General features: G+C 43.2%; 3 protein-coding genes across 3 annotated transcripts; 1 reads left to right on the top strand and 2 right to left on the bottom strand.

Annotated features, from left to right (window-relative positions):
• The first annotated feature begins 9632 nt into the window (after positions 1-9632).
• Positions 9633-11129, top strand: kbtbd13a (kelch repeat and BTB domain containing 13a). Its single transcript, XM_086300019.1, has one exon. It carries the CDS (start codon positions 9633-9635, stop codon positions 11127-11129), a length of 1497 nt encoding a protein of 498 aa, XP_086156145.1.
• A 243-nt stretch (positions 11130-11372) lies between these two features.
• ubap1lb (ubiquitin associated protein 1-like b) lies at positions 11373-19192 on the bottom strand. Its single transcript, XM_086297137.1, has 6 exons — positions 18759-19192; positions 17116-17236; positions 15286-15807; positions 14381-14587; positions 11960-12061; positions 11373-11855 (listed from the first exon to the last, which is right to left on the bottom strand). The coding sequence occupies exons 1-6, from the start codon at positions 18809-18811 to the stop codon at positions 11721-11723; spliced, it is 1140 nt and encodes a 379-aa protein (XP_086153263.1). The 5' UTR covers positions 18812-19192; the 3' UTR covers positions 11373-11720.
• Positions 19193-19910: 718 nt separating this feature from the next.
• On the bottom strand, positions 19911-26808 carry pdcd7 (programmed cell death 7). The gene is made up of 5 exons (XM_086297109.1): positions 25579-26808; positions 25070-25208; positions 22441-22671; positions 22266-22353; positions 19911-20402 (listed from the first exon to the last, which is right to left on the bottom strand). The coding sequence occupies exons 1-5, from the start codon at positions 26440-26442 to the stop codon at positions 20258-20260; spliced, it is 1467 nt and encodes a 488-aa protein (XP_086153235.1). The 5' UTR covers positions 26443-26808; the 3' UTR covers positions 19911-20257.
• Between the last annotated feature and the right edge of the window lie 194 nt (positions 26809-27002).

Here is a 27002-nt window from a genome sequence, read left to right as displayed (position 1 = left end):
AAAAACAAAAACAACATACATAAATAGATAAACAATTAAAACAAAAACAACCAAACAAAAAAATAAATAAATAAAAATTTAACAGAAACTAAAAACAACTCAGTCCTATGCAAATCAATGCAGCAAGCTTGGAGAAGATTGTGCCGGACTGGTCCGAAGTTCAAGAGTATATTATATGATCCAGTTTCAATAAATAACAATGAAAATAAAAGGAACCAGCACACCAACAGTACAATAACCAGCACAATGGCCTAAGAAAACAATGCACAGGTGGCGTTAAACCTAAGGAGAGCGTGAACCCTTAGCACGCTGAGGAGCTAACGAAGCTCACCCAGAAATCAAAGTTTTGACATAATCACTGGCCTCCTCTGCCGAAACAAAGTCCTTCTCGACACCCTTATATGTGATGCGGAGTCGCGCTGGATGAAGCAGGCCATACCGAACACCGTCAATGCCACGGAGTTGCTGCCTGACCGTGTTGAATGCAGCACGAGCCCGTGCCACCCTGGCGGTGTAGTCGGGGAAGACTGAGATGGTCCGATCTCCAACTTTAATCTGTCGGCGTTCTCTAGCACGTCGTAAAATGTCGACACAGTCAGTGTGGTAATGAAACCTGCATACAATGGCTCGTGGACGGTCGCCAGGCTTAGGTGCGGGTTGGAGGGTCCTGTGCGAATGCTCCAAAAGCGGCTCCTTCCCCAGATCAAATGCTTCTTTTAGCAAGGAAGCTACGGCGGCAGTGGTGCACGTGTCAGGGCCCTCCGGTACTCCCACTATCCTAACATTGTTTCGCCGCGATCTGGACTCCAAATCTTCACACTTACTTTCCAGCTTGGCTACATGAGCTGTGAGACCCTTGATAGTGTTTTTCATCTCAGCTATATCATCAGAGCAGACAGTAAGTGCGTGCTCCATCTCCTTCACCGTACCTTTTAGCTCAGACATGGTAGCGTCATTTGCAGCTTTATCGATCGCCAGCTGCGTCTTCACCGCCTGCAGGTCGAACTTAATGGTAGACAAAGCATCACCCAGAGCATCCTGAAGTTCCTTTTTAAAGATGTCGGCGATATCTTTCCTCAGCGAAGCCAGCAACTCGACCTTGAGAGCCTCAATATCAGGATTAGCTTGACATGTGGGAGGCTTTGCAGGAGACGACGGCTCACTCGAGGGTGTGGTCGCGGTTTGCAAACTAGGCCTCAGTTGTGTCTGAATAGTACTGCGGGTTTTAACATTTTTTGCTGCCATTTTACGCCGGCCCGAGTAAAACTTCTCAACAAGACAATCCACAAACCAAAACAGGACTGAAAATACGGCCAAAACGCGCGAATAAATAACAATTTAATCGAAATCGGCGGGAGCTCCCAGACTCGCGTCCTACTCCATCAAAGCTCAACCGGAAGTCCCAAAAAGTCTTTTTGATCTTGTTTGTAAAGTGATATACCAAGCAAGAGCAGGAAGTATAAGATTATGAATCTTGTTTTGGGATCTTTTATTTCTTACTTAGTTTCTAACTCCTAAAATTGGTTACTTTAAATACATACTAGCAGGGCTCTAGAGTGCGACCAATTTGGTCGCAAATGCGACCAAATTTTTCAGTGGTGCGACTAAAAAAAAATATTTGGTTGCACCTGTGCGACCAACTGTTCGGGTAGCAAAAAAAAAAAAAAAAAAAAAATCTGCAACCTTCCCTGTGGTCAACAACAGACACACATTTTGCCCCTATCGTGGACTAAACCAATCAGAGATAGTAAGGGGTGGGACCTCTCTGATTGGCCTTGGTCCAGTTGAAAGTGCAGGTGGAAGTGGGAGGTGAGTAGCTTGAATAAAGCGATATCAATTCATTAAATCCTGAATCGACTTTTAAATATAACTGTGTTTTGCCAGAAACGCCAGATTCTCAGATTAAAGCTCACAAAACCATTTCAACAACAACCAAACAGCAAATGAGAGCAGGTACACGGACTCCACACAAAGACGTAAACACAGAATGGACCGACGCATCAGAATCAGCTTTGTCTTTCTCGGCTTTCTCACCCGACGGCCCGTAGACGGACACGCTGTCGGAGCTTAGCGAATCCGATGCGTCCGGTCCGCGCTGTGTTTACGTCTTTTTGTGCTGATTCTGAGCTGCAGGTTTTGTCTCTCCAACCAAAATCCACCAAGCCAGCAGCAAAAGAAGCAGCAAACTGCGCTTCACATTTGATCAACGTCGTCATGAATTTTGCTGTTTTGCTTCCACGACTATTAAAATCACACTCCATGCACAGCTCTCTCTCTCTCTCTCTCTGTACTTCAAGAACAGTTTCCCGTCTCCAATCTCTGTTTTCTGTATTATTCATTCGCTTATTACCCACCAGTCTACCGTTGTTTATAGCGCTTTCGGCTGCTGTCTTTTTCTTTTCTTTTTCTTTTTTTCACTTAAATGACCTTAAATGATTTCGACTGTGTAATTATTGTTGGGGATTTTAACATCCATGTGGACAACCCTCAGGACAAAGGGACTAAAGACCTGAGTAACACTCTGGGCAACTTTGGGCTGACTCAGCATGTAACAGAGGCCACACATAACAGAGGACACACTCTTGACCTACTGATCTCCAAAGGCCTGAGCATTTCAAAGGTTACTGTGTCTGATGTGGGCCTGTCTGATCATTACTGTGTTTTCTTTGAAAGTAAAATCTCAGACCACATAAATATATCAACAGCAGTGATCACAAAACGGTGTATAACTGAAGACAGTAGTGAGATCTTTAACCAGGTCTTCCCATTAACACCTGACCTGTCCAAAGGTTCAGTCAATGAGCTCGTCAATAGCTTCAATGCTAACATGTTAAATGTAATGGACACTATTGCTCCCATTAAGGTGAAGGTTATCTCTGGAAGGAAAAAGTCTCCATGGAGAAACTCCACACTGGTGAAAAATGAAAAAAGAGAGTGTAGGAAAGCTGAGCGCAGATGGAGAAGAACAAACCTCCAGGTTCATTATGACATCTATAAAGAGAAACTTCACAATTATAATTTACAACTGAGGAGTGCAAGGAGGTCCTACTTCTCTGACATCATCACTAAAAACAGCCATAATGCTCGGGTCTTATTTTCTACAGTTGACAGGCTAACAAACCCTCCTGTGTCAGTGGCAGCTGAACTTCATTCGACCATGGCCTGCAATGACTTTGCCAAATTCTTCACAGAAATGTACTGTGTCCATGTACTGTGTCCACTGAAAAACTGTTTAAACACTATGAAACAGTTTCACCCGATTAACAGCAAAGACCTGAAGGACATCTTAGGTCAACTGAACTCCTCCTCCTGCTGTTTAGATGTCCTGCCAACAAGTTTTTCAAAAGGGTCTCAAAGACTTTAGAGTCAGACCTGTTACAGATCGTCAACTTTTCTTTAATGTCAGGTGTGTTTCCAGAATCACTAAAAACTGCTGTAATTAAACCTATACTGAAAAAGGACAATCTTGACAAGACACAAATGAACAACTACAGGCCGATCTCAAATCTCCCATTTTTAAGTAAGATCATTGAAAAAGCAGTTTCTCAACAGCTCAGTTACTTCTTAAAACAGAATAATTGCTACGATGCCTTCCAGTCAGGTTTTAGACAGAACCACAGCACTGAAACCGCTCTGACCAAAGTGTTTAATGACATATGTCTGAATACAGACAGTGGAAAAATGTCAGTCCTAGTTTTACTGGATCTCAGTGCAGCATTTGATACAGTCGACCACAACATATTACTCAAACGACTGGAGAACTGGACAGGTCTTTCAGGAACTGTACTAAACTGGTTCAAAACATACTTAGAAAACAGGAAATACTTTGTATCAATAGGTAACTTCACATCTGAGCAGACAAGTATCACATGTGGAGTTCCCCAAGGTTCCATCTTGGGACCCCTTCTGTTTAACATTTACATGCTCCCACTGGCACAGATTATAAAGAACAACAAAATAAACTATCATAGCTATGCAGATGACACACAAATATATATCACAATGTCACCAGGAGACCGAGGCCCTGTACAGGCTCTTGGTAAATGCATTGATGAAATTAATGACTGGTTGTGCCACAATTTTCTCCAGCTAAACAAAACAAAACTGAGGTAATAGTCTTTGGCGCCAAAGAAAAACGATTACAGGTCACCAGAGAACTTCAATCTATACATCTAAAAACCACAAACCAGGCGAGAAATTTGGGTGTAGTGATGGATGCAGACCTAAACTTAGAAAAACACATTAAGACAATAACAAAGTCAGCTTACTATCACCTCAAGAATATATCAAGGATAAAAGATCTGATGTCTCAACAGGACCTGGAAAAACTAGTCCATGCATTCATCTTTAGTAGGCTTGATTACTGTAACAGCATCTTTACAGGTCTACCTAAAAAATCAGTCAGACAACTACAGCTCATTCAGAACTCTGCTGCTCGAGTCCTCACTAAGACCAAAAAAGTGGACCCCATCAGTCCAGCTCTGAGGTCTTTACACTGGCTGCCTGTCCGTCAGAGGATAGACTTTAAAGTTCTGATGCTGGTCTATAAAGCTCTGAATGGTTTAGGACCAAAATACATCAATGACCTCCTGACCCAGTATGAAGCTTCCAGATCCCTCAGGTCATCTGGATCTGGTCTTATATCAGTTCCCAGAGTCAGAACCAGACACGGAGAAGCTGCATTCAGCTTTTATGCTCCTTATATCTGGAACAAACTCCCAGAAAGCCTCAGATCAGCTGAAACACTCGGTTTATTTAAATCCAGGTTGAAGACTCACCTATTCTCAGCTGCATTTGAATAAAGCACCAAATCCACACTTTTAAGCTTAAATTTCAAAACTAACCTTTTAACTACTAATTTTATCTGTTTTGATTTTATATACTGTTTTGTTTGTTTGTTTGTTAATTAGTTAGTTTGTTTGTTTGCTTGTTTTAATCAATTTTAAATCATGCTTTTATTTGTTTTTGTTTCTAACATCTCTGTAAAGCACTTTGAATCACCTTGTTGTTGAATTGTGCTATACAAATAAACTTGCCTTGCCTTGCCTCGGACAAGAAAGCCTATTTTTTCTGTTGTTCAATACTGAAGAAATTTAAACTTTATATGCAGAACATTGTAGAATATTTTTAAGGTTATCTGCTATAAAAAGCCAGACCAGGAAAATCTCCTTCATGTTTTTCTGTTTTATTCTCAGTTACTTTCACACAAAGGCATCTGCTGTGATGTTCACAATTCTGATGAAGTCAGTACTGATAAATGATCAGAATTATAATATTTCTGACTGTCTGAGGCTAAGTTGAATCGAATCGGGACTTTGAAAACCGGAATCGAATGGATTATAGAAATCAGTGATGATACCCAGCCCTAGTGAGCAGCCTAGGCACGACAGAAGTGGATGTAGCTGTAATAGGAAAAGAACTATTGCTAACTTTTCTGTTTACTAGAAGGTTTTAAAATTTCTGTACTTTTAGGTGACAGGAGACATGTGGCCTGGTCAAAACACAGAGAGCTGCACTCTAAAAGATCTTTAAACATAGTAAACATACCTTGTGTGCCACAGACTGCTCCCAAACACGAGGGGACAAGTAATACCTCTAAAACACTTAAGTTGGCTTTATTAAACATTAGATCTCTAGCTGGGAAAACATTTTTAATTAATGATTTAATCACTGAGCACAGCCTTGATTTTATGTTTTTAACTGAAACTTGGTTGGACCAAAGTAACAGTGGAGCTGTTCTCATCGAGACGACCCCTCCTAACTACAGTTTTATCAGTGAGGTCAGGGTGAGCAGGAGAGGAGGAGGGGTTGCTGTCTTATTTAATGAATCATTTCAATGTAAGCAGCTATCTCCTGGAAGTTTTCAGGGTGAGCAGGAGAGGAGGCTCTTGGTAAATGCATTGAGGAAATCAATGACTGGTTGTGCCACAATTTTCTCCAGCTAAACAAAAACAAAACTGAGGTAATAGTCTTTGGCACCAAAGAAAAACGATTACAGGTCACCAGAGAACTTCAATCTATACATCTAAAAACCACAAACCAGGCGAGAAATTTGGGTGTAGTGATGGATGCAGACCTAAACTTAGAAAAACACATTAAGACAATAACAAAGTCAGCTTACTATCACCTCAAGAATATATCAAGGATAAAAGATCTGATGTCTCAACAGGACCTGGAAAAACTAGTCCATGCATTCATCTTTAGTAGGCTTGATTACTGTAACAGCATCTTTACAGGTCTACCTAAAAAATCAGTCAGACAACTACAGCTCATTCAGAACTCTGCTGCTCGAGTCCTCACTAAGACCAAAAAAGTGGACCCCATCAGTCCAGCTCTGAGGTCTTTACACTGGCTGCCTGTCCGTCAGAGGATAGACTTTAAAGTTCTGATGCTGGCCTATAAAGCTCTGAATGGTTTAGGACCAAAATACATCAATGACCTCCTGACCCAGTATGAACCATCCAGATCCCTCAGGTCATCTGGATCCGGTCTTTTATCAGTTCCCAGAGTCAGAACCAGACACGGAGAAGCTGCATTCAGCTTTTATGCTCCTTATATCTGGAACAAACTCCCAGAAAGCCTCAGATCAGCTGAAACACTCAGTTTATTTAAATCCAGGTTGAAGACTCACCTGTTCTCAGCTGCATTTGAATAAAGCACCAAATCCACACTTTAAGCTTAAATTTCAAAACTTACATTTAACTACTGATTTTATCTACTGTTCTGATTTTATCTGTTTTGATTTTATAAGATAAGATAAGATAAGATAAGATAACCTTTATTAGTCCCACACGTGGGAAATTTGTTTTGTCACAGCAGGAAGTGGACAGTGCAAAAGTTATGACGCAAAAATTAGAATACAATAAGAATAAATACAGTACACAGCTGTACAGAATAGAATAAAATAATATATTATATACAGTAGAATAAAATAGAATAAAAATATACAATAAGATAAAAATAGAATACGAATACTATATACAACTGAGTAAAAATACAACGATGCCAGAAAGGATTATTGCACTTAGTGTTATTGCACATGTATGGATGTGTGTGATCAGTTAAAGTCTTTATTATGGAGTCTGACAGCAGTGGGGAGGAAAGACCTGCGAAATCTCTCCGTCCCACACCGTGGGTGCCGCAGTCTCCCACTGAAGGAGCTGCTCAGTGCTGTCACAGTCTGCTGCATGGGGTGGGAGACGTTGTCCAACAGGGATGACAGCTTAGCCGCCATTCTCCTGTCACTCACCACCTCCACTGGACCCAGTGGAGGTGGTACTGTTGTTTGTTTGTTTGTTTGTTTGTTTGTTTGTTAATTAGTTAGTTAGTTTATTTGCTTGTTTTAATCAATTTTAAATCATGCTTTTTATTTGTTCTTGTTTCTAATGTCTCTGTAAAGCACTTTGAATCACCTTGTTGTTGAATTGTGCTATACAAATAAACTTGCCTTGCCTTGCCTTGCCTTATGTTAAGGCCTGATCCTTCTGAAATTCATAGCCAGTGCTCTGACACGGTTTCATCAATCTTTGAATGCTGAAAAAGAACAGTGTATCCAGAAAAACACATTATATTATATAAATTATTATAAAATTTGTGTGCGCCTAACTTTTGTGCCGGTACGTTCAACTTTTTAAAGTTAGGCGTACCAGTACGCCCATGGCAAAAAGTTAGTCTAGAGCCCTGACTAGGCTAAATTATATCACCAAGACACTGCTTCAGGACCTCTCAGCAGCAATTTACACACTTAGACATTTACTGTACAAACATTAACACACAGGCATCACAGTAGTGATTGCAGTTGCACCTTTCTGTGTGGAGGTTGTATGTTGTCCTTGTGGGTTCTCTCTAGGTACTCTAGCTTCCTTCCTGTTAGGAAAGGCCTAATTTACTTAAAAATCTGTAGGATAAATTTTAGAAAGCTGAACAAGTTTTAGCATGATCGTGTTTAACCTTTAAAGTAGGCTCCAAAGTGAGATCAAGATATTTATACTTCACTCTAATTTTGTTTTTTTGTTTTTGTTGTTTTTTTGTGTGTCCCGTTTGGATCTATAGCATCAGAATTGTTGTCTTAAGGCCAAGAAAGATGCCAAGCGGATTTATTTTACCAAGTGGATCATCATGGCCTTGCCATATTGGTCCATTTGATTGACCTTTAATATAATTATGAATTTATTTTATTTTCGGTTGCTACAAACGGGACAGACATGATTGTGGGATAGGACAGGGAGAAAGAATGAAAGAAAGAGAGGGAGAGAAAGAAAACCAAAGGGGAGAAGAGACGGTGAGAAGGGGGAGAAAAAAGAAAGAAAACCAAACAAAACACCTGGGTCACCTGTATGGAGAAAAAAACAGAAGAGAAAGCAAACAACAAAGAGCAACATAATAAAAACAAAAGCATCACAATAAACTAGCTAGCAGTAGATAACAGTAGATACTAAATAATAAACGATATTGTGCAGCACGCAAGATAGACAGCGCACAATGTGCTTTGAGGCAGCAGCCAAGAAAGCTGTAGTCCGCGTCTGTGAACACCCGTGTGTACACCTGTGTGCATACCTGTGTGGATCAGCATGCTTGCATTCCAAAGGTTTCTCCATGTAACGATCTGCTAGGGAGTGTGGGGAGCCACAGCCCCGTCCACCAGGGTATGAAGCAGGTATGGAGGTGATCCAGGCCCCAGATATCCAGAGGCCCCAGAGTACAAGGACCCGAGGAGCACCACCAAAGGGGGGGAACCGTGCCACCCTCCTGGGAAGAGCTGAGTAGAGCCCCAAAGGAGAGGTCACCCAGCAGCTGCGGAGTAGAGACCAGAGGGGGTTGCAGTGGCGTGCCCGCGGGCTCTGCCGGCAGCCAGCTGTGCCAGAGAGGACCGAGATTCAGGCCCTGAGACCAGAGGCCTGAGGGCATCCCACCCCCTGGAAGGAGCCCAGCCGGGCCACAGGCGCCCGGCCCCACCAATCGGCCACCAGGAGTGAGCCGGTACATACATGAGCGCCCAGCCCCAGACGACAAGGACCACCAACACACCACCAGGGAGGCCCCGCATCCCAGACCCCAGTCTGACGGCCAGCACCTCCTCCCAGCCTCCCAGCCCTGACGGCTAACAGAACCGGGGTGAGTAACTTCACTCTAATTTTGAAATTATGAGCAGAATCTTACTATAACCTGTGTAGACCTGTACATTTGCCTTTATGTCGACTGTAGTGTTGGAAACACGTTGGAAAAAGACACAATAAACATAAGATAAAGATACCAGTGGAGGTCCTGCCCCTGGGGAAAAGCCCATTGTTTTAGTTTTCTTGCTTATGTCGATCAAGGACAAAGCTTCAGCTGTTCCAGAACTGTCAGCCACAAATGAAGGGTGAATCATCAGCACACTGACAGCTACTATCCAGCTCCTCTTTCTGCTCTGGCTGCATGTCCTCATAATGTACTTGAACTGTGACACACCTCTAGCTGCTATGTATAGAGTCTGTTGTCAGAGCTCTGCAAACAAATAGTTTATACAGTGTCAGATACCCTTGGTCTGGATCAGAGGGATTCGCTCAAGCTTGTGGTACGACGCAGTCTACGTGCTGTAGTTTGGCGTGATTCAAACTTTTCTCGTCGTTTCCAGTTCCACCGGAGATGAAATGAAGATTTATGGAACAGATGTCATGGAGTCCAGCAGCTGCCCACACTTGAGCCAACAGTCAGGACAATATAAGGGAGCAGACAGCCTGCGAGTCAGCATTAAAGACTGTGTTTTCACTGTGGATAAACCCACTGTAGTCAAAAACTGTGAGTACTTCAGAGCATTGTTCCAGTCAGGAATGAGAGAGTCTAAACAGGAGGAGGTCCAGCTGAAATGTGTGGGGAATCTGGGATTTCAAGTTCTGCTGCAGGTGCTGGATGGGAAGCGACCCATCCTCAACAGTGACGAGATCGTCGAAGCAATAGAGTGTACGGCTTTTCTCCAGGTGCCAGCTCTCACCAAGCATTTGATCAATATTATAAATTCCCAAAACTGCTTGCTCATGTTTCATACAGCTGCAACCTACGGAGAGTGGGAGTTGTTCCACAGAGCAGCTTTATTCATCAGAGACATCTACGCTGACCTAGGGGAGGAGGTTCGTAGCTTACCCAGTAAGCTGCTGGAGTACATTGAGTCTCTTCTCCCAAGTAGCTACATGGCAGTGTGCAGTCACTCTCCATCCACTGAGCTGCTCCAGGATGCCCAGAGGACAGTGTGTCATCTGGATGAAGAGCAAAAAGAGTGGCGAATCCTCACACATCTTCCTATGAGCACCAGCACCATCATGGCAGGCGTGGCAGTCCTCGACAACAAACTGTACATAATCGGAGGATTGTATGATTTAAGCAAGAAGGTGGTGGAGACTGGATTCTGCTACGATCCCGTGGCCAATTCATGGTCAGTGATTTGTGGACCTCAGCAGCTACGCTACAACTTCTCTCTGATAGGTCATGAGGGATGTCTCTATGCTATAGGAGGGGAGTATAACAAGAAGGCTCTGTCATCAGTGGAGAGATATGGGCTGTCTGATCAGAACTGGAGTTTTGTTTCCTCCCTCCCGTGCCCTGCAGCCTCAGTGGTGTCCACTGTAGCCATGAAGAGGATCTATATCTGTCTTTGGAAAGGGAAAGGGGCCACAGACATCCATGAGTACGTACCTGAACACAATCGGTGGAATCTGGTCACTACACTCATCCGCCAGCACAGTTATGGTCTTCATATGGTGGCCCACAGGGATAACCTCTATGTGATGCGGAATGGACCATGTGAAGACTTCTTACAATGTGTGATGGACTGTTACAACCTGACTTCAGATCAGTGGACAGTGATGTCCGGTCAGTACGGGAACAGCAAGAGCTCTCTGTTCACGGCAGCGGTCAGAGGAGATTCTGTGTTCACGCTCAGCAGACACGTGACCACAGAGTACACCATAGAGGAGAACAAATGGAGGCTCCGGCGTGAGATGAAAGGTTTTGGCAGGATTGGATCCATATATACATTTTTGATGAGGCTTCCTAAACCCACTCCCTCCCTTTTAGGAAATTGCCCAAGCCAGAACCTGAGAGACACTGATGTCTGTCACAGATGTCCCCTGGGATGCTTTCAGCACATTTAAAAGCTGGTGATCATCATTCTGATTTCTATTCTAATAATATGTGGCAAAGGATTACAGCCCACACTGCAGCTGTTTCAATCGCACCTCTAAAGAATTGGTTTAGTCTGCCCAAACTATTATTTCAGACTGTTTACTGTTCAGACTGTCTACGGAGGAATCAAAGCAGGATTGATGGATGAAGCTGCAAAGCTAGCACTAATGTAGCTTTTTATCGTGTTTGTTTGTGGGACCCACCCTGTAATATACACTTTTTATTGCACAGTCCTTGAAGAAAACAGATGGTCATGGTGTAAATTAATTTCACACTTTTAATAAGTTTGTTCACAATTACTACAAATATTTACGTCACTTCAAAATTTAGACACAGCAGGACTTTAATCAGAGTATTTTTGTTCCAAAACGAATCTAAAAAAGTGGTAAAGAAGATATGGGTTAATTCAGAAATATGAATAGATCATCTAACAATGCAGTGTCAGCATCAACTATATGTGTGCAGTTGTTTCATACCAGCACAAGGTCAGATATGACTGCAATTTTTAGAATACAGATGATTGTCTGCAAGATATCAATGTGAAAAGTGTGTGTGTTTTATCAGGACACACGCATCATCAGCTCCTCCAGGGCCCGATCTCGGTGGTTTTCATGAACCAGCAGCACTTCTTTGATGGCATTCTTCTGAAAGCCCATCTCATTGAACTGATTCAGCAGGTGTAGGAACTCCTTTGCCTCGAGAAAGAAAACATTTACTTTCTTTAAAGTTTCTAATCGAACTGACTTCATCAGACAAAAAGTGCCAAGCTTTGTTGTCTCCGATAACTTTAAAAACTTACCTTTGTTTCACAGTTTTGAAACATCTCCAAGGCCTCTTCCACCTGGGACATGTCATAACCCAGCTGACACAAGTGGTCACACGCCACCAGATAACTCAAGATCTGCCAAATATTCATTCATACAAGAGAAGAGCTGTCACATGGAAAAAGTTATTGACTGTTTCCAATCAGATTCAATTAATACAATAACCTCAGTTTTATCTGCATTTAGAAACAAGAAATTTTGGGTAGTCCATATGTTTACATCTTTAAGACATTCCTGCAGTTTAACTAATTGTTGCGCATTATCTGGGTTTACGGATAGATAAAGTTGGGTATCTGGGTGAACTAGTCCTAGCACAGAACCCGGTGGAACTCCATTATTAACCAAAATAACGGCCAAATAATTTTTTGTTAGTCAGTTGATTGATTCATTGGGTAAGGTTTATGTAATAAATTAAAAAGTAGTATGAATATGTGTAGTTTAATTTGTAAAATGTAATTTTATATTTTCCATTTGTTTACAGATGGGTGATAAATAAAAGCAAAAACACAACCCTGGTGCATGAGTGCGACAGCTGAGGATTATATTAGGGCCAGTTGTTGTTTTCAATATTCAGTGAAGTTGAGAGTAAGTTTAAAGTGATTTGGGGAAAAAAAATTAACTTTCCTGTAGAACTTTCTCAACAACTTACTTTCCAAACCAACCATTTCGTTAAAACGTATGTGTCATCTTTTCTGTTACAGGCCTTTGAAACTGTGGATGTTCCTCTACAACGTATATAAACTTTAGTAATGCTCTGACTAACACTAATCCACCATCCACACATTACTGCAACCTGTTTCTGCTCTAACATACACAAAGCACAGTGTCCAGACCAAACAGGAACACAATAATATGCTCTGTAAGGCAGTCATTTCTTATTACTGTGATTAAGAAGATAACAATTTAATTCAATTTCATTTATAGTGCAAAATCAGAACAACAGCCACCCTGAGGTGCTTTATATTGTTATGTAAAGACTAGAGATGGACCGATCCGATATTACGTATCGGTATCGGTCCGATACTGACGTAAATTACTAGATCGGATATCGGAGAGAAATAAAAAATGTAATAGAGCAGCACGACAGCAGCACGTTTAAGCTTGATAAGCTGCTGTTAGAATTTATTTAATATTACTTTCTACACCAGGATCTTTTTCTACGCAGCTGACGGCTGGTAACTGTGCAGGGGCGGATCTAGCAAAGTTTAGCCAGGGGGGCCGATAGGGCATGAACAGGGAAAAGGGGGCACAAAGACATACTTTTCTTTCTTATTCTCATTTAAAATGTCGAGCTTTTAATAAATAATTATCTGAATCTTACACCCAAAGATGTTGAATCTATTTAATATTTCTTGGAAAATAATTTATTTCTGTGCATTTTTTTCACACTGCATCAAATTAAAGTTGATTACGTCGATTAAGCATCATGAGGTGGAGGGTGGTTCCCTATTTTTTTTTTTTTTTTTTTTTTTTTTTTTGCTGGGAGTTTGCAACCCTATTAGTTAGGTTGCTTACTCTTTAAAATACCAGAATAGGGAGGATGCTGCAGGTTTAAGTTTATTAGATTGATCCGTTTTGCTGAACTATGAAATATTTTGGGTGCAGTGTATTTTTTGCATACAGGTATAACAGAGTATGAACTTATACAAAAAGCAGCAAGATATTAAAATTGATTGATTAAAATATTTAAAAAATAAAATATTGATTAAAAAACACACTATATGGATTCATATCAGTATCGGCAGATATCCAAATTTATGATATCGGTATCGGACATAAAAAAAAATGGTATCGCATCATCTCTAGTAAAGACCAATCATTAATACAGAGAAAACAGAAAAAAACAACAACAATCATGTGACCCTCTATGAGCAAGAAATTTGGTGAAAGTGGGAAATATAAACTCCCTTTTAACAGGAAGAGCCTCCAGCAGAACCAGGCTGGGGAAGGCAACCATCTGCCACGACAAGTTAGGGGTGAGCAGACGAAGCCAATGATAGAGAACCTCATACTGACTGAGGCACAGAGTTCAGATCAGAGTGTGAGCTCTGTGAAATCATGAAATACACTAGTCTTTAATCTTCCAGCATCAGAACTAACAAATGTTGCTGAAGGACTAAGTTTGTTTCTTTAAAGCTATTTAATCCATGCACAGTTAAGGCTGATCCTGGTTTCTCACCTATCCTTTCTTGTCCTTTCAGATTTATTCTGTTTGGTTCATGGACCCATAATGCTGTAGGTCCAAGTGTGACCACTATTTTCACACTGACTTATAGTAGCTGTATTTGTACTGCATCAGTGTTTATAGAACAGACTGCATGATCCCGACAGCTGGAGCCAAAAGTTGACCAAGTGTTTTCGAGCAGCACTGCCTTGTTGTTGGATATAACACTGACCTCATCTGGGGTCTGCTGTCCTGTCCTCTGAAGGGCAGTGATGGCAGTATGAAGAGAGTAGCCCCTTGCAGTGATGGCCTCCAGCAACTCTCTCTCCGCTGGGTTTAGAGCTGACAGGAGTTCTGCTGTAGAGTCCAAAGCAGAGGAGGACAAACCCCTGGGGCCTGACATGACAGGGGGGTTTCTACAGGTGTCTGGTCTGAATATCTAAGAAATGGCAGACTGCAGTGAATGTAGCGAGTGGCTGAGAAAGAACAGGGCATGGTAGACCTGACATGCAGCTTTAGTGAGAATTCACACTAGCTAATCCTCGTGAAGCTCTTGCACCTTGGCTGCATTCAGAGAGCATACTTTACGCAGATTATTTTTAGAGTGTAAATCCATGAAAAACATTTTGAAAATGCAAAATGGAGAAAAGCTGGATAGGAAGACCTTATTTCCTTTCATAGTTAATAGTGCTGACATTAAAAGAAATGTAATCCCATGAGAATATCTGACACATCTCAATAGTCACAACCCTGACTATAAACAGAGTGAACCTGTTATCATGCTGAGCCTGTCTGGTTCTAGTTATACTCGAGATTGACCGTGCAGCTCAGGTGATGGTACTGCCATGAGCTTCAAGCTATATTTAGACAGGAAATAGAACTATCAATAGTCTAGACTACTGAGACTTCGCCACACTGCCGACTCACATGGCCTCGTGAATGAACAGCCACATACTGAAATTATGACAATAAACACAAAGTAAAGCTGGAAGACGGCTGTATGAATTTAGTGTTTTTTCCCTGGACAGTGATGCTGTATCACAGTCATCAGCTGTATTGTACTGTGTATTACATTCTGCAGTAAAAGTTTCAAAAGCACACGCACACATAAACACACAGCTCACGTGTTCCTCTTACCATGCTGGCTGTGCTGGTTCTGCTGGGAGGGATCCTCGTGTCCGAGGCTGTGTGTGATGAAGTGCTCTGGGGATAAGTCTCTGTGTTGGGATCTTGTTGTGTGGGCGTGTCGAGCACTGACAGTGAACACTGGCGCAGGTTCTTTCTGCGCTGGTGGGGCAGGCTGCTCAGACAGGCCGGGGGGTTCAGCAGGTCAGGGACAAAGGCCTTCTGTGCTTTCCTCTGACCACGCTGACAGTTTGCAGAAGGACGCTGTTCCCCCGGACTCACTGTCACTATGGAACTCGTCCTGGCTTTCTGTGTAGTGCCCTCTTCGTCATCTGAAGGTGAGATGGTAGCCTTGGTACGCAGGATGGAGGAGTTGAGGCTGTGGGACCGCTGTCGAGGGCTGCTAAACAGCATCCAGTATGGTGGACAAGATGACAGCAGGCTTGATGAAGAGGAAGAGGGGTTAAGCTGGTGCTGGGTGGCAAAGCCACTTTGCAGCCCAGTCAGCACCCAGTTCTCCAGACTGAATCCATACTGTCAAACATGCAAACATCGTGTAAGTCCTTCTGTAGGTCTGAAGCTACATTTTTAAATTCAACTCAATGATGACAGGCTTTTCATTATTTTATTGTTTAGTCTTTTGGCTTGCTAACATTAGCCAGTTGAGTGTAAACAACACTTGACTGGCTAATGTAAGGCTTGTGAAACTTATGGTAGCATCTAGCATCTCACATTATTACCAATGACTACTCTAAAAACCATTTACAATACAGAAATGTCTAACATCTGGAAAGTATGTTGATTTGTACTCAGTAATGAGGATGAAAAATACTTTGATAGGGATGCTCTCCCATTAATTATTGCATTAATGTGGCATGGAGACAATCCCCTCGTAGCCCTTTGGAGGTGATTTGAAGCCCAGGTTGCTTTGATGACAGTTTTTATTTTGGGGTCAGATGTTTCTTATCTTCCATCCTGGCCTTTAACTCTGTGGGTGACTGACTTCTTTTTTTTTTGCAATGTCTGGTTTTTGCTATTTTACTATTATATTTAAATTTGTATTGTACAGCACTTTAAAAACACACCTGGTAGACCAAAGTGGTATACAAATAAATGAAATAAATAAATAAATAAAAATAACAGACAGACTATGTTCTGTATTGTCACGACCACCTTTTCTATCCCATTCCCATTTAATCTACTTTCTATTAAAGTGATTAGATGTAGCACTCAGCAAGCATCCAGCCTTTTCTGTGATCTTCTGTGGCTTACCCTCCTGTGCAGGGTTCTGACGTCATGTCAATATGGACCAAAATCTACGAAATGTTTCCAGCACCTGGTTGAATCTAAGACAGATCCATACCAGTGCTACCTGTTAAAGCGTACATCCTTTAGTGGTATGTGCAAGGCCCTCTACCTGCGAGTTTGAGGGTTCTGTGCAGTATCTCAGCTGATCCTAGGACTGCACTCTTCTGCACAGAGACCTGTGATGTTGTGTATGGAATCTGATCAGCTGTAACATTCTTGTCCGAGATCGACCTTCATCTTTCATATACTCATAAAGCTGTAAAGAGCAATGTTGTCTTTTATTTGGCAGTGCTAGTAAGTGTGTACTAATCACATACATACAAAAAACATAAAAAGTCAGATATTGAGCCATGGTTCTTCCTGTAACTTATCACCTGTCAGTGTGATAGGGTTTGTTTGTTTTGGTGTTTTTTAAAGGAGTGAAATAATGGTGACAGCTCAAAGCAGTGCAGCAAAGAAGGTACACTGCACAACAGACAGAACAGCAAGGAGGAGGAACAAACAGGGAAACACAAGAGAGAGAAACACACTCACCTCTGTCTCCTGCAGGATGTTGAAGTAGTCAGGGACAGTCGTACTGACAGAATATTTTAGTTCCTGAAAGGAAGCACTCTGAGGCACCCTCAGAGGTACACCATCCATACTGCTCAGTCCACTGAGAAAACAAAGATAAGTCAGCCATAGAACAACTCACACAATCCCTCCAGTTGTGGATCTGTAATGTGGACCGCCGTGCTCCCTGAAAGGAAACACAACAATCTGTATTTCCACAAGCTCAGAGAGCTGCAGCGTTCAGGCAGTGGCCCTGTTCTAACCCCTCCGCTCTAACTGCAGAAGTGTGCACTCCACTTCTGCTGGCCTTTCAATATTTTCTGCTTTTATATTAGAGTCCCTGATGATTCCTCCCACGAGAAGCCTGAAGATTTCCATTAGGCCAAATAGAACACCGTCTCTTTTTTCTCTCTGTAATCTGTCAAACATTATTGTTATCGCTAATATATTCAATAAGGTTATAAAAACAATTAACATTATGTGATAACAGGGTTATTATAATTTCTTTTAATGCTTTTTGTATTTACTTTTTCCAGCATGTGAAGAAAGGTAAGAGCATCACTGCTTTGAGTGTTACTTTGGATCAACAACTGTCGAATGTTTAGATTCTACAGTAATAAGTCTGTGCTACAAAGTCCAAGTCCAGTCTTGTCCTCCTCAGAGGGGATTCCACTCAACTTCAGCAGGCGATTTTCATCTTCATAAAGGTGATGCACATCAGACGTCGAAGCGGTTCAGTGAGTACAGGTTGTCCTCATCAGCACAATCAATCCATAAATCTTCCTTCAACTACTCTTTTTGTCAAACAGTACAATTTTTGTTGTAAGGTACGGTTGTGTTCTCCATGCTCAGTCAGGCTTGAATAAAGATGTCAGACTGCCAACAACGCTCAATCCATTTCTCAGTCATCAGCACACAGGTACCACGACACCATCATTACTCTGCATCGGTAGGAATGATGCAGCCTCTGTTATCCTCCTCTAGGCTCATAGAAACTACTCCTATCCGGAAAACAAGGATGAAGAGGAGCTCTGCTGAAGTGTTTATCACATTCATAAACAGAGCATGAAGCAGCGAGAAAGGATTTTCCTAGAAAACCGTCATCATGAGCTTTTCCTTTCTGTCATCTCGAGCTCAGATTAGAGAATGGACGGCCTCTTTCACAAACAAACAAACCTACAGTTTGTCTCTAGGTGTTAATGTGTGTGTGTGAGAGAGATAGTACACACAACTGTGCACTCAGCACTAATCAGGTTTGTGCAGCATGAAGACACAGCCAGCAGACAGATGGCCGAGGACTCGTAACACCAAAGACCACAGATGCTGAAGGCTTTGTGTGTCACCTCTGACGCTTTCTGCTGCTGAATAAGAACAAATGTGTATATGACTATTTCTAAGTTCAAAAGCTGTGCAAGACTTGTTAAGACAAGTATAATTATCTGATGCTGCACACTCACTACTCTTTAAGTCACATAGCAGACTATGTGCCTTTCATAAATACAATAAAATGTGCTCTAAATCCCCCACTCTCCCTACACACACACACACACACACACACACACACACGCATATACACACGGAGAGATCTAATGAAATACACTGTTGAAAATAGAAAAAAAGCTTACCCTTGTGTCTTTGTGTGGTCAGAGCTGCAGTCACTTAGTTTGTGATGTATCATTCATCACTTAGAGAACCACCTGGGACACTAATCCACTGATCTCCAGTAACCCTCATCAGCTGACTTACTGTGTACACAGTTGACAGCTCAAGAGAAGCAAGTAAGGACATCAGATGGTGCCTGCAGTCGCGAGGACACCCACATGTCCCTAATATTTGTGTGAAGTCACACAAATGTTAGACTCCAGGGCACCTGTCTGAGTCTGAACGTATATGTGTATATACACAGACCATTTTATTAGGTGTTCAAGTATATAATCAGCCAATGACACGGCAGCAACTTAATCCCTTTAGCTATCTAGACCCAATCAAGACGCACTACTGAAGTTTAAATATCAGAATGCACAAAGAAAAAAGGTGATTGAAGGGACTTGGTGCCAGGCTGACCTGAGTATTTCAGAAACTGATGATCTGATGGCATCTTTAACACACACACACACACACACACACGAGCAGCTTGGTGGCAGCAGCTGCGGCAGCAATAAGGGGAGAACGACCAGACTGCTTTAAACTGTCTGCAGAAGAGCTCCTTAGTGCCTCCTCAGCACTGTTGAACGCCAGTCTACCCAAGTATTGTTGCTGATGCGCAGGCATCTTCTTTAGGATAAGCCGTTGTGAGGTAAAGCCCAAATAATGTCAGACTGAGTTCTTGAGCGTGACAACTAAGGCTGTTCTGAAGTCAATAAGGACTTAACACACACTAATTATACCTAACAACATAGTGGCCACACTTACCTCCCGGTCACTTTATTAGGTGCATTACGTGTTTTCACAGTGGAGGACAATCATTAAACATGGCAACATGACCGAAGAGGTCAAAGAAAGTACACGTGATCCCTGTGAGATCAACACCTTTTCAGCTCTTGGCTCCGATGTTTATACAGGGCAGCTAATCAGAAGACCAGACGTCTTAAAGGGGGGCTGTAGTATTTGTAGCTAACAATATAGTGTAAAGTCTTTGTATAGAAATGAAGCTGCTGCAGACCACAGAGCTGAGAAAAGCCACGATCAGAGGACGCAGACTGCTGTGCCCACTCCTCTGTGATCGAGCAGCGTTTACCCCTCTCATGTGAGTCGGGCTACAGGTGACACTTTCTCCTAAACACATGGGCACTGAACCATGAGTAATATGTTGCTGTGGATAATAAACTGCGTGACAACTTCATATTGTTCATTTTATTTTGTCTTTAGAAAATTCATCAGAGTAAAATACAAACTGTTACTGAGTAAAGAAAACAGGCATAAGTCCATACTGTGGGCTGTTCCACGCTGCACCTCACAGATAAAACACTTCCTGTTGTCCCAAGAAGGCTTACATCCGTTTCAAATGCAGAGACTGCTGCTCCTCTCGTCTAAGTGTCGATGGAAGCGCGTTGAAAGCTCCAGGTAAGCTGCGGCCATCTTTGTCACCGTCACCTGGTTGTTGCACTGTGCAGCCGAGGACCAATCAGAGGTTCTCACAGTCCGTGTCACTCGTCTGCAGGGCGGAGGCCCAGGCCTGGTCTGATGGGGGGTTCGGCAGGACCCAGCTCTGAGGAACGGATGAACTACCAGGATGATCTACTGCCACCAAACATGTGTCCCATTCTTTTCTGAAACACAAATACGTGGGTGGCAGAACTCATGTTATTAGTCAAACTGCTGGTATACGAATCATAGCTCGTTCTCTTACTGAACAGCTGTTTTTGCCATACGAGTCCTCTCTCTGTCACTTCTAACATTATACATGTGGGAACATTCAAAACTATGATAAATGCAAACACCAGACGCAACTGCAGCTGTTACGTCCCCACACGAGCCTTGCTGCTGCCACTGGAATGAAGAGTGGGAGTAACACACACTTAGTTAGCTCATCATCATCAGTGTGAACACCTCGAGGAAAGCAGAAGTTTGAAGGTCTGCAGCACTCAGGTATGTTGAACACGGTGCCGAGGAAGAGGATGTCAGCAGCTGCTGTCATTCCCAAGCCCTTCATTCTGCAGCGAGAAGGATCATCAGGATCAACAGTTTCAGTCTGGCTTCAGTTCATGTCACAGCACAGAAACATCTCTGGTAAAAATCTCCAATGATCTTCTGCTTGCAGCTGACTCTGGACTCATCTCCCACCGCATCCTCCTTCACAGATTAGCATCTATTGGCATCAATGGTTCAGCACTCGCCTGGTTTACCTCTTATCTCTCTGGCCGCTCACAGTTTGTTCAATTACTCCGTCACAGATCAGTATCTACTCCAGTTAATTCCGGTGAAACCCAAGGCTCTGTCCTGGGTCCTTTACTTTTTATCATCTACCTCCTACCCCGAGGTAATATTTTTAGGAAGCATAACATCCAGTTTCACTGCTATGCAGATGACACCCAGCTCTACCTGTCCTCCAAACCCAGAGCTACTCTCCCACCCACATCCATTTCTGACTGTTTAAGTGAAATCAAGCTCTGGTTTACTCACAACTTTCTTAAACTTAATGGCAATAAAACAGAATTTTAATAGGCTCCAGATCAAAACTGACTCCAGTTCCAACCAGTCTTTTGTTATCCATTGATAACTCTGATGTCACACCCTCCCCTCAGGTTAAGAGTCTTGGTGTCATCCTCGACAGCACTCTGTCCTTCACAGCACATATAAATAATATCACTCGGTCTTCCTACTTTCATCTCCGTAATATTAACCGTCTTCGTCCCTCACTCACACCACACAGTACCGCCATACTTGTCAATGCTCTTGTCACATCTCGTCAGGATTATTGTGATTCTCTTCTCTATGATTTACCTCATAAATCATCCATAAATTGCAGTTGTTTCAAAATACAGCTGCTCGTATTATTTCCAGAACTAGATCCACTGAACATATAACAGCTGTTCTTAAACAGCTCCATTGGCTCCCAGTTCACCTCCGTGTCAAGATCCTGCTTCTCACTTTCAAAGGGCTTCATAACCTCGCTCCTCCATATCTATCCGATCTTCTCCACACATCCTCGCCCCTTCGTACACTCCGCTCTTCTTCAGCTTCCCTTCTGTCAGTTCCACCTGCTCGCCTGACTACCATTGGACTCAGAGCCTTTAGTTGTTCTGCCCCGAGACTTTGGATGCACTCCCACTTGCTCTCCGGACCACACACTGTCTCACCACTTTTAAATCACTACTCAAAACCCATCTGTTTAGAACTGCATACACCTGATCTGTCTTAGGCCATTTTTACCTGCTCAGTTTTTATATTTGCTTTTATACTTTTATGACTGTTTATGTCTAGATTTTATCTACCATGTTTGCTATATGTACATTTTTCTTATGTTTTTTATGGTATTGTTTACGTGCTACTGTGAGGTGACCTTGAGGGTCTGAAAGGCGCCTATAAATAAAATTTATTATTATATTATTATTCATATTTTCTACACTTTCCTCACAAAGAGCCCAACAGAGAAAGCAAAGTGTACAAAGATGTGTGACGAGCAGACTGACCTGACGTGGATGAGCGCAGGCAGCGAGTGCTCCGCCTGGCTGTAATAGTCTCTGAAGGGCTGCAGGGCACAGCTGCCTGGGAACTCCTCTATCAAACAAACACAACAGGAGTGGATGACAACACAGTCATATCCTGTGCACGCACACACACGCACACACACGTGCACAGCCATACCCCCAAACAGCATGGAGTCTACTCTGTGCTTCCTCTGCAGTTGTCGCTCTCTCTCCTTCCTCACTCGGCGCTCCCGCTCTCTCCTCCTCTCCTCCTCTTGCTCTCCTTCCAGCATCACCATCAGGGCCTTCTCCTCTGCCGAGTAAACTACAGTCCTCCTCTTTATCACCAGTCTCAGCTGCTCCAGGGTGCTGCTGAACACCTCATCGTTTTGCAGCTCAGTCACAATGCCTGTGTGATGGAAATGTATTTTATTATTTATCACACGTTTCGCTTCTGTGTCACTCAGTTGAATTCATGCGGGACAGCATTTAGTTTCAACTTTATTGCACGCTCAACTAGGCTTCGTGAGGACATTGGAGACACCCAGGGGCCGTGTGGGGGGATTCGACAGGTGGAGATTTTTGTTCTAATATCTCTCAGGAAGTGGTGGGATGAGGCAGGAAACAGTCTTTAGGTGACACTCTCTCTTTCTCTGAGGGGTCAAGGATGACCTGTATTTAAAGAAGTGCTGTACTTTTCAGTGTTAAACTTCCACGACACCTGGCATAAATGGAGTCACATGTCTCATGTCTGAATCTATGTGCGAGTTTAAAGCCATTGCAGGGGGGTGCAGTATGAAAAGGGGAAAAAAAACAAAAACAAAATGCTTGGACACTGCCAGCACGGGGCGCCCACACAAACGCAAAGCAGGAGATGAAGCGTCACTGAATATGTTTCCAAACCAACTTCATTCTAAGCCAAAGACTAGAAAATATGGTGAAGCAAATCTGCCCTTTGGCTTCACCTGCACAGGTGCAGAGGTAGGTCTCCCTGCAGGGTTGCTTTTCCCTGCGTCAGGAGCAGCGCTGAGCTGTTTAAATCACGGACTAACAGGATCCCACATTCTTGATTTTTAGTTCACAAACACTTCTCATAATGACTAACTACTCCTGACATGTTGGAGATGTGAGCTCTTTATACAGTAAAGTTACAGCAGGACAGCAGTTACAGCAAAAGAGTTTAAAAAAAATTTCAGTTTTGATTCGAAACGTCGTTTACGTGGACGAACCAGCTGCGTGTTCAAAATCACCCGTGTAGGTGCGGACGCAGCGTAAAAGAGTTAGTAGTTTATTTTATTACTACCTGTAATTTATTGCTGTTTACTTGTATTTGCTTAACTGTTTACTAAATGTTTGAGGTGTGAAATAAACCAAAATATGGGCGTGTGTGTGTGTGTGTGTGTGTGTGTGTGTGTGTGTGTGTGTGTGTGTGTGTGTGTGCGCGCGGCGAACATTTTTCTTGCAAAACAAAGGGGGGCCCAGCAAAAAAAGTTTGGGAACCAAACCCCAAGCCATCAAACTCCTGAACACTCAATGAGTGGACTGACACACACCTACCACAAGCACTTTTTTTTCCTCATACACACACTTTTTGCACAACCCACTGTCATTGTTGCAGTGTTGTGACTGCACTGTCCTGTGTCTGTATAGTTCTGGTGTTGCACTGTTTGTTTTGCAATTTTGGCACACTTGTACTTTATATAGTCTTTTGTTGATTGCCTGTTATATGTAATATGTAGCACCAGGTCTCGGAGGAACTTTCTGACAACAAGGCCACTTGACTTGACCTGCCCGAGAGAAACTGCTGAATCAAACTATCCAGTTCTTTAAAGTAAGAATCTTGAATATATAAGTGGGATACTAGATATTATATAATAAATCACATGTGCAGTCATCATTGTGTAAGGTTTATTCTAAACAATCTACCAATTTTTTCCAGCATTGGTCTCATGTTTGCTTTGACCATATCAGTATAGTCGGAGGCAATTTGTATACAGGAGTATCTGAGACCATCTGAGGACCACCAAAATTGCCACTGTTTGAATAAAGTATAAGGGGACTGTCCTAACATGGGCATTATTCTGCCCATGTCATGTTATGAATTTGCATATAAAATAAGTTTATGATGATTGCTGTCCACAGCAACTTTCATGTTGTTTCTCAACTTTTGTGCCAAATGTTCTATGGCAGTTGTGAACAACCCAGGGCTGAGGGGGCAACCTTGTCTCATGGATCTCTGTGAATAAAATGCAACCAATATAAACCCATGTGTCAAAACGAAGGCCAAAGCCAACTTTTTCTAATGTCTTAAACAAATAATCCCATTCAGCACAATCAAAGGCTATCTAACATAGCCTTGTTCTTAGTATAAGAATGTAAAGCCTCCTTTTAGCTGAGATTCCTGTGTGGTGATATTTTCATTAGCTGTCTTCTTCATAAAAGGAAGCTAAGGAAATAATCCTCGTCCTCAAATATTCTTTCGTAGCATCCCACCAGACACCCATTTTTGTGTCATCTCAGGAAAAAAAATGTATGTCACCCCTAATCATTATAGCAAATAACATGTCTTTAAGTAAGAACACATTCAAACGCCACCAACGACTTTTGGGGGTCTGTCAAATGTTTTTAAGGCTCGGAAAAATTGTCCAACTGTAACCATGGTGAAGTCTGCAAAGCCCATTCAATACTAAAGCATTAAAGACTCCAGCATAAATTAATAAGAAAGATTCAGGTTTGCTGCAACCTGATAGACAGGGGGAGAGTCCACTCTGAGAGTGCATCCAGCTCGATACAACACCTACTCCCACCTTTCTTGGATACCGCTTCTCTCCTCAGCCTACGCAGCTTCTCCAGGGATCTCAGGATGTCCTGCATCCTCTTCACATCCGCCTGCTTCTTCCTAACTTCACAAAGGACAGAGTCTGCAGCCATCTTCAGTTCCTTCTCCTGCAACACAAACACTGATGTTAGCATTTGGAACAAAACCACACAGGACGACAGGCGCTATGACCGGAACAAGCTGTGGCCATAATGAGCCCTCTTCAGAGCGTTTCATTCTCCATACTTGATGCAGCCCTGACACAAGCGCTTTGGAGCACCTCTTGTTTCAGTACCAACCGCTCTTTAAGCTTGCTGCAGTCTGATTGGCTGCCGCTCATAAACACAGTCTTTGCAGCACTATGATCTGAGCCAAAAGTGGAACAAACTGTCCCAAACATGCAGTTGGCTTCATAATATGAAACCCTGGCCATGATTACAGCCACGGGAAGTGTAACAGTTAACTCTTTAAACACGTGGCTGACAAAATCGTTCATACCTTTTTCTTCTCCTCCACTTCCTGCATCAGTTTCATCCTCCATTTGTCTACAGCGGTCTCTTTGAGAGACCTGCGCTCTTCCGCGTCTTTCTCCTCCGTCTTTGCTTCTCTCCTGGCTCTGAGTCTGCGGAGCCTCCTGCAAGCAGCCCGGGACACTTGAGCCTTCAGCTCACCTAACCGTGAGGTGTCGGCGAGAAGTCTGGCTTTGTCCGCCAGCTCTGCCTTGATGCCTAAAGCCCTTAAGTATGAGTGCGTCCACTCACCGTCACCGTGCAGAGAGTGAGTCAGAGTGTGACAAAGGTCTTCCAGCCGTGAAATGAGCTGAGCTGCCCCGTACAGAGCCTGTCTGAGGGAGGAGATGGAGCTCAGTTGCGGCGAGTGCTGGCTCTGTAGCCTCCCGCAGCTCTTCTTCCCTGTGGCCTGTAAGAACTGTCTGACCCATTTCGTGTCCTGCTTCCTCTGCCGGGTCACATCATCGTCCGGATCCCGTGTCGCTACCGGGCCGCGGTGCTCCGTGTGGCTGCGGTTTGACGCTAGCTCACGGTCACAGCGAGGAGCGTGAGGCCGTGTTTGGAGTTGCTGGGGGGCTCCGGGGATGCTTGGGAGTGGCGCGTTCAGGAGGTGTCCGGGGGGTGGGCAGCCGAAACCAGGCGGGGGCACAGAGGGGTCAAATCCATAAGGTTGGGCAAAAGGTGGCCCCGTGAAACCCACACCGAAGGGACGAGCGTCGTAAGCCGGCGGAGGCGTCCACTGTGGAGCCGTGAGGTCCGGCTCCCGCGCTTCGTGAAGCCCGGGGTGACTGTACTGCGAGTGCACATAGCTGCTGTTATAGCCCGAAGTGTCTGAGCGGTACGAGCTATCCATGGCCTGGTAACAGTCACCGTATCCTTGAAGAAAACTCGGAACGACACCGCTGAAACAGAACAGTACGCGGCGACTTTCTTCTTTAGTTCTAGATGTTTGTGTAGTAACCAACTTGCGGCTGCATCATCGCCACCTACAGGCGGAAATGTGGAACTCAGCCACTCAGGGGCCGCATCCTTGAGAAGGTACACTGTACTGTGGAGCTCCACAGTGGCTGCAGCCAGGTGCTCTTGGGGCATCCTTCGACGTACATGGCCTTCGCAGGCCGGAAGTGCAAGGCTTCTTAAAACGTTTGTTTCGCCGCATAAATGAGTGACATAAAACTGAGTACTTACTATTAAAAGCTTACTCTTCTGCCATGCTATGAATCCTGGGATAGCGTGGACAACGAAGGATACCCCCGACCCATCTTCAAATCCGGAGGACGCATTTGTTTTTGTTGTTGTTGTTTTTTGCAATGCATTTATTGAATAACAAAAACACGGCACAGTGCAGACGTCACAAACAGACAAGTGCAGATGAAATAAAGGAGCACAAAAAAGGACAAACAGTAAAAATAA

Source organism: Aulonocara sp. 'chitande type north' Nkhata Bay, linkage group LG1, assembly GCF_057382095.1.
Source record: "Aulonocara sp. 'chitande type north' Nkhata Bay isolate Kocher_YH1m ecotype deep benthic linkage group LG1, A_spYH_male_GT1.1, whole genome shotgun sequence".
Classification (NCBI taxonomy): domain Eukaryota; kingdom Metazoa; phylum Chordata; class Actinopteri; order Cichliformes; family Cichlidae; genus Aulonocara; species Aulonocara sp. 'chitande type north' Nkhata Bay.
Note: the sequence above shows the minus strand (reverse complement) of the source record. Positions and strands in the feature narration are given on the sequence as shown.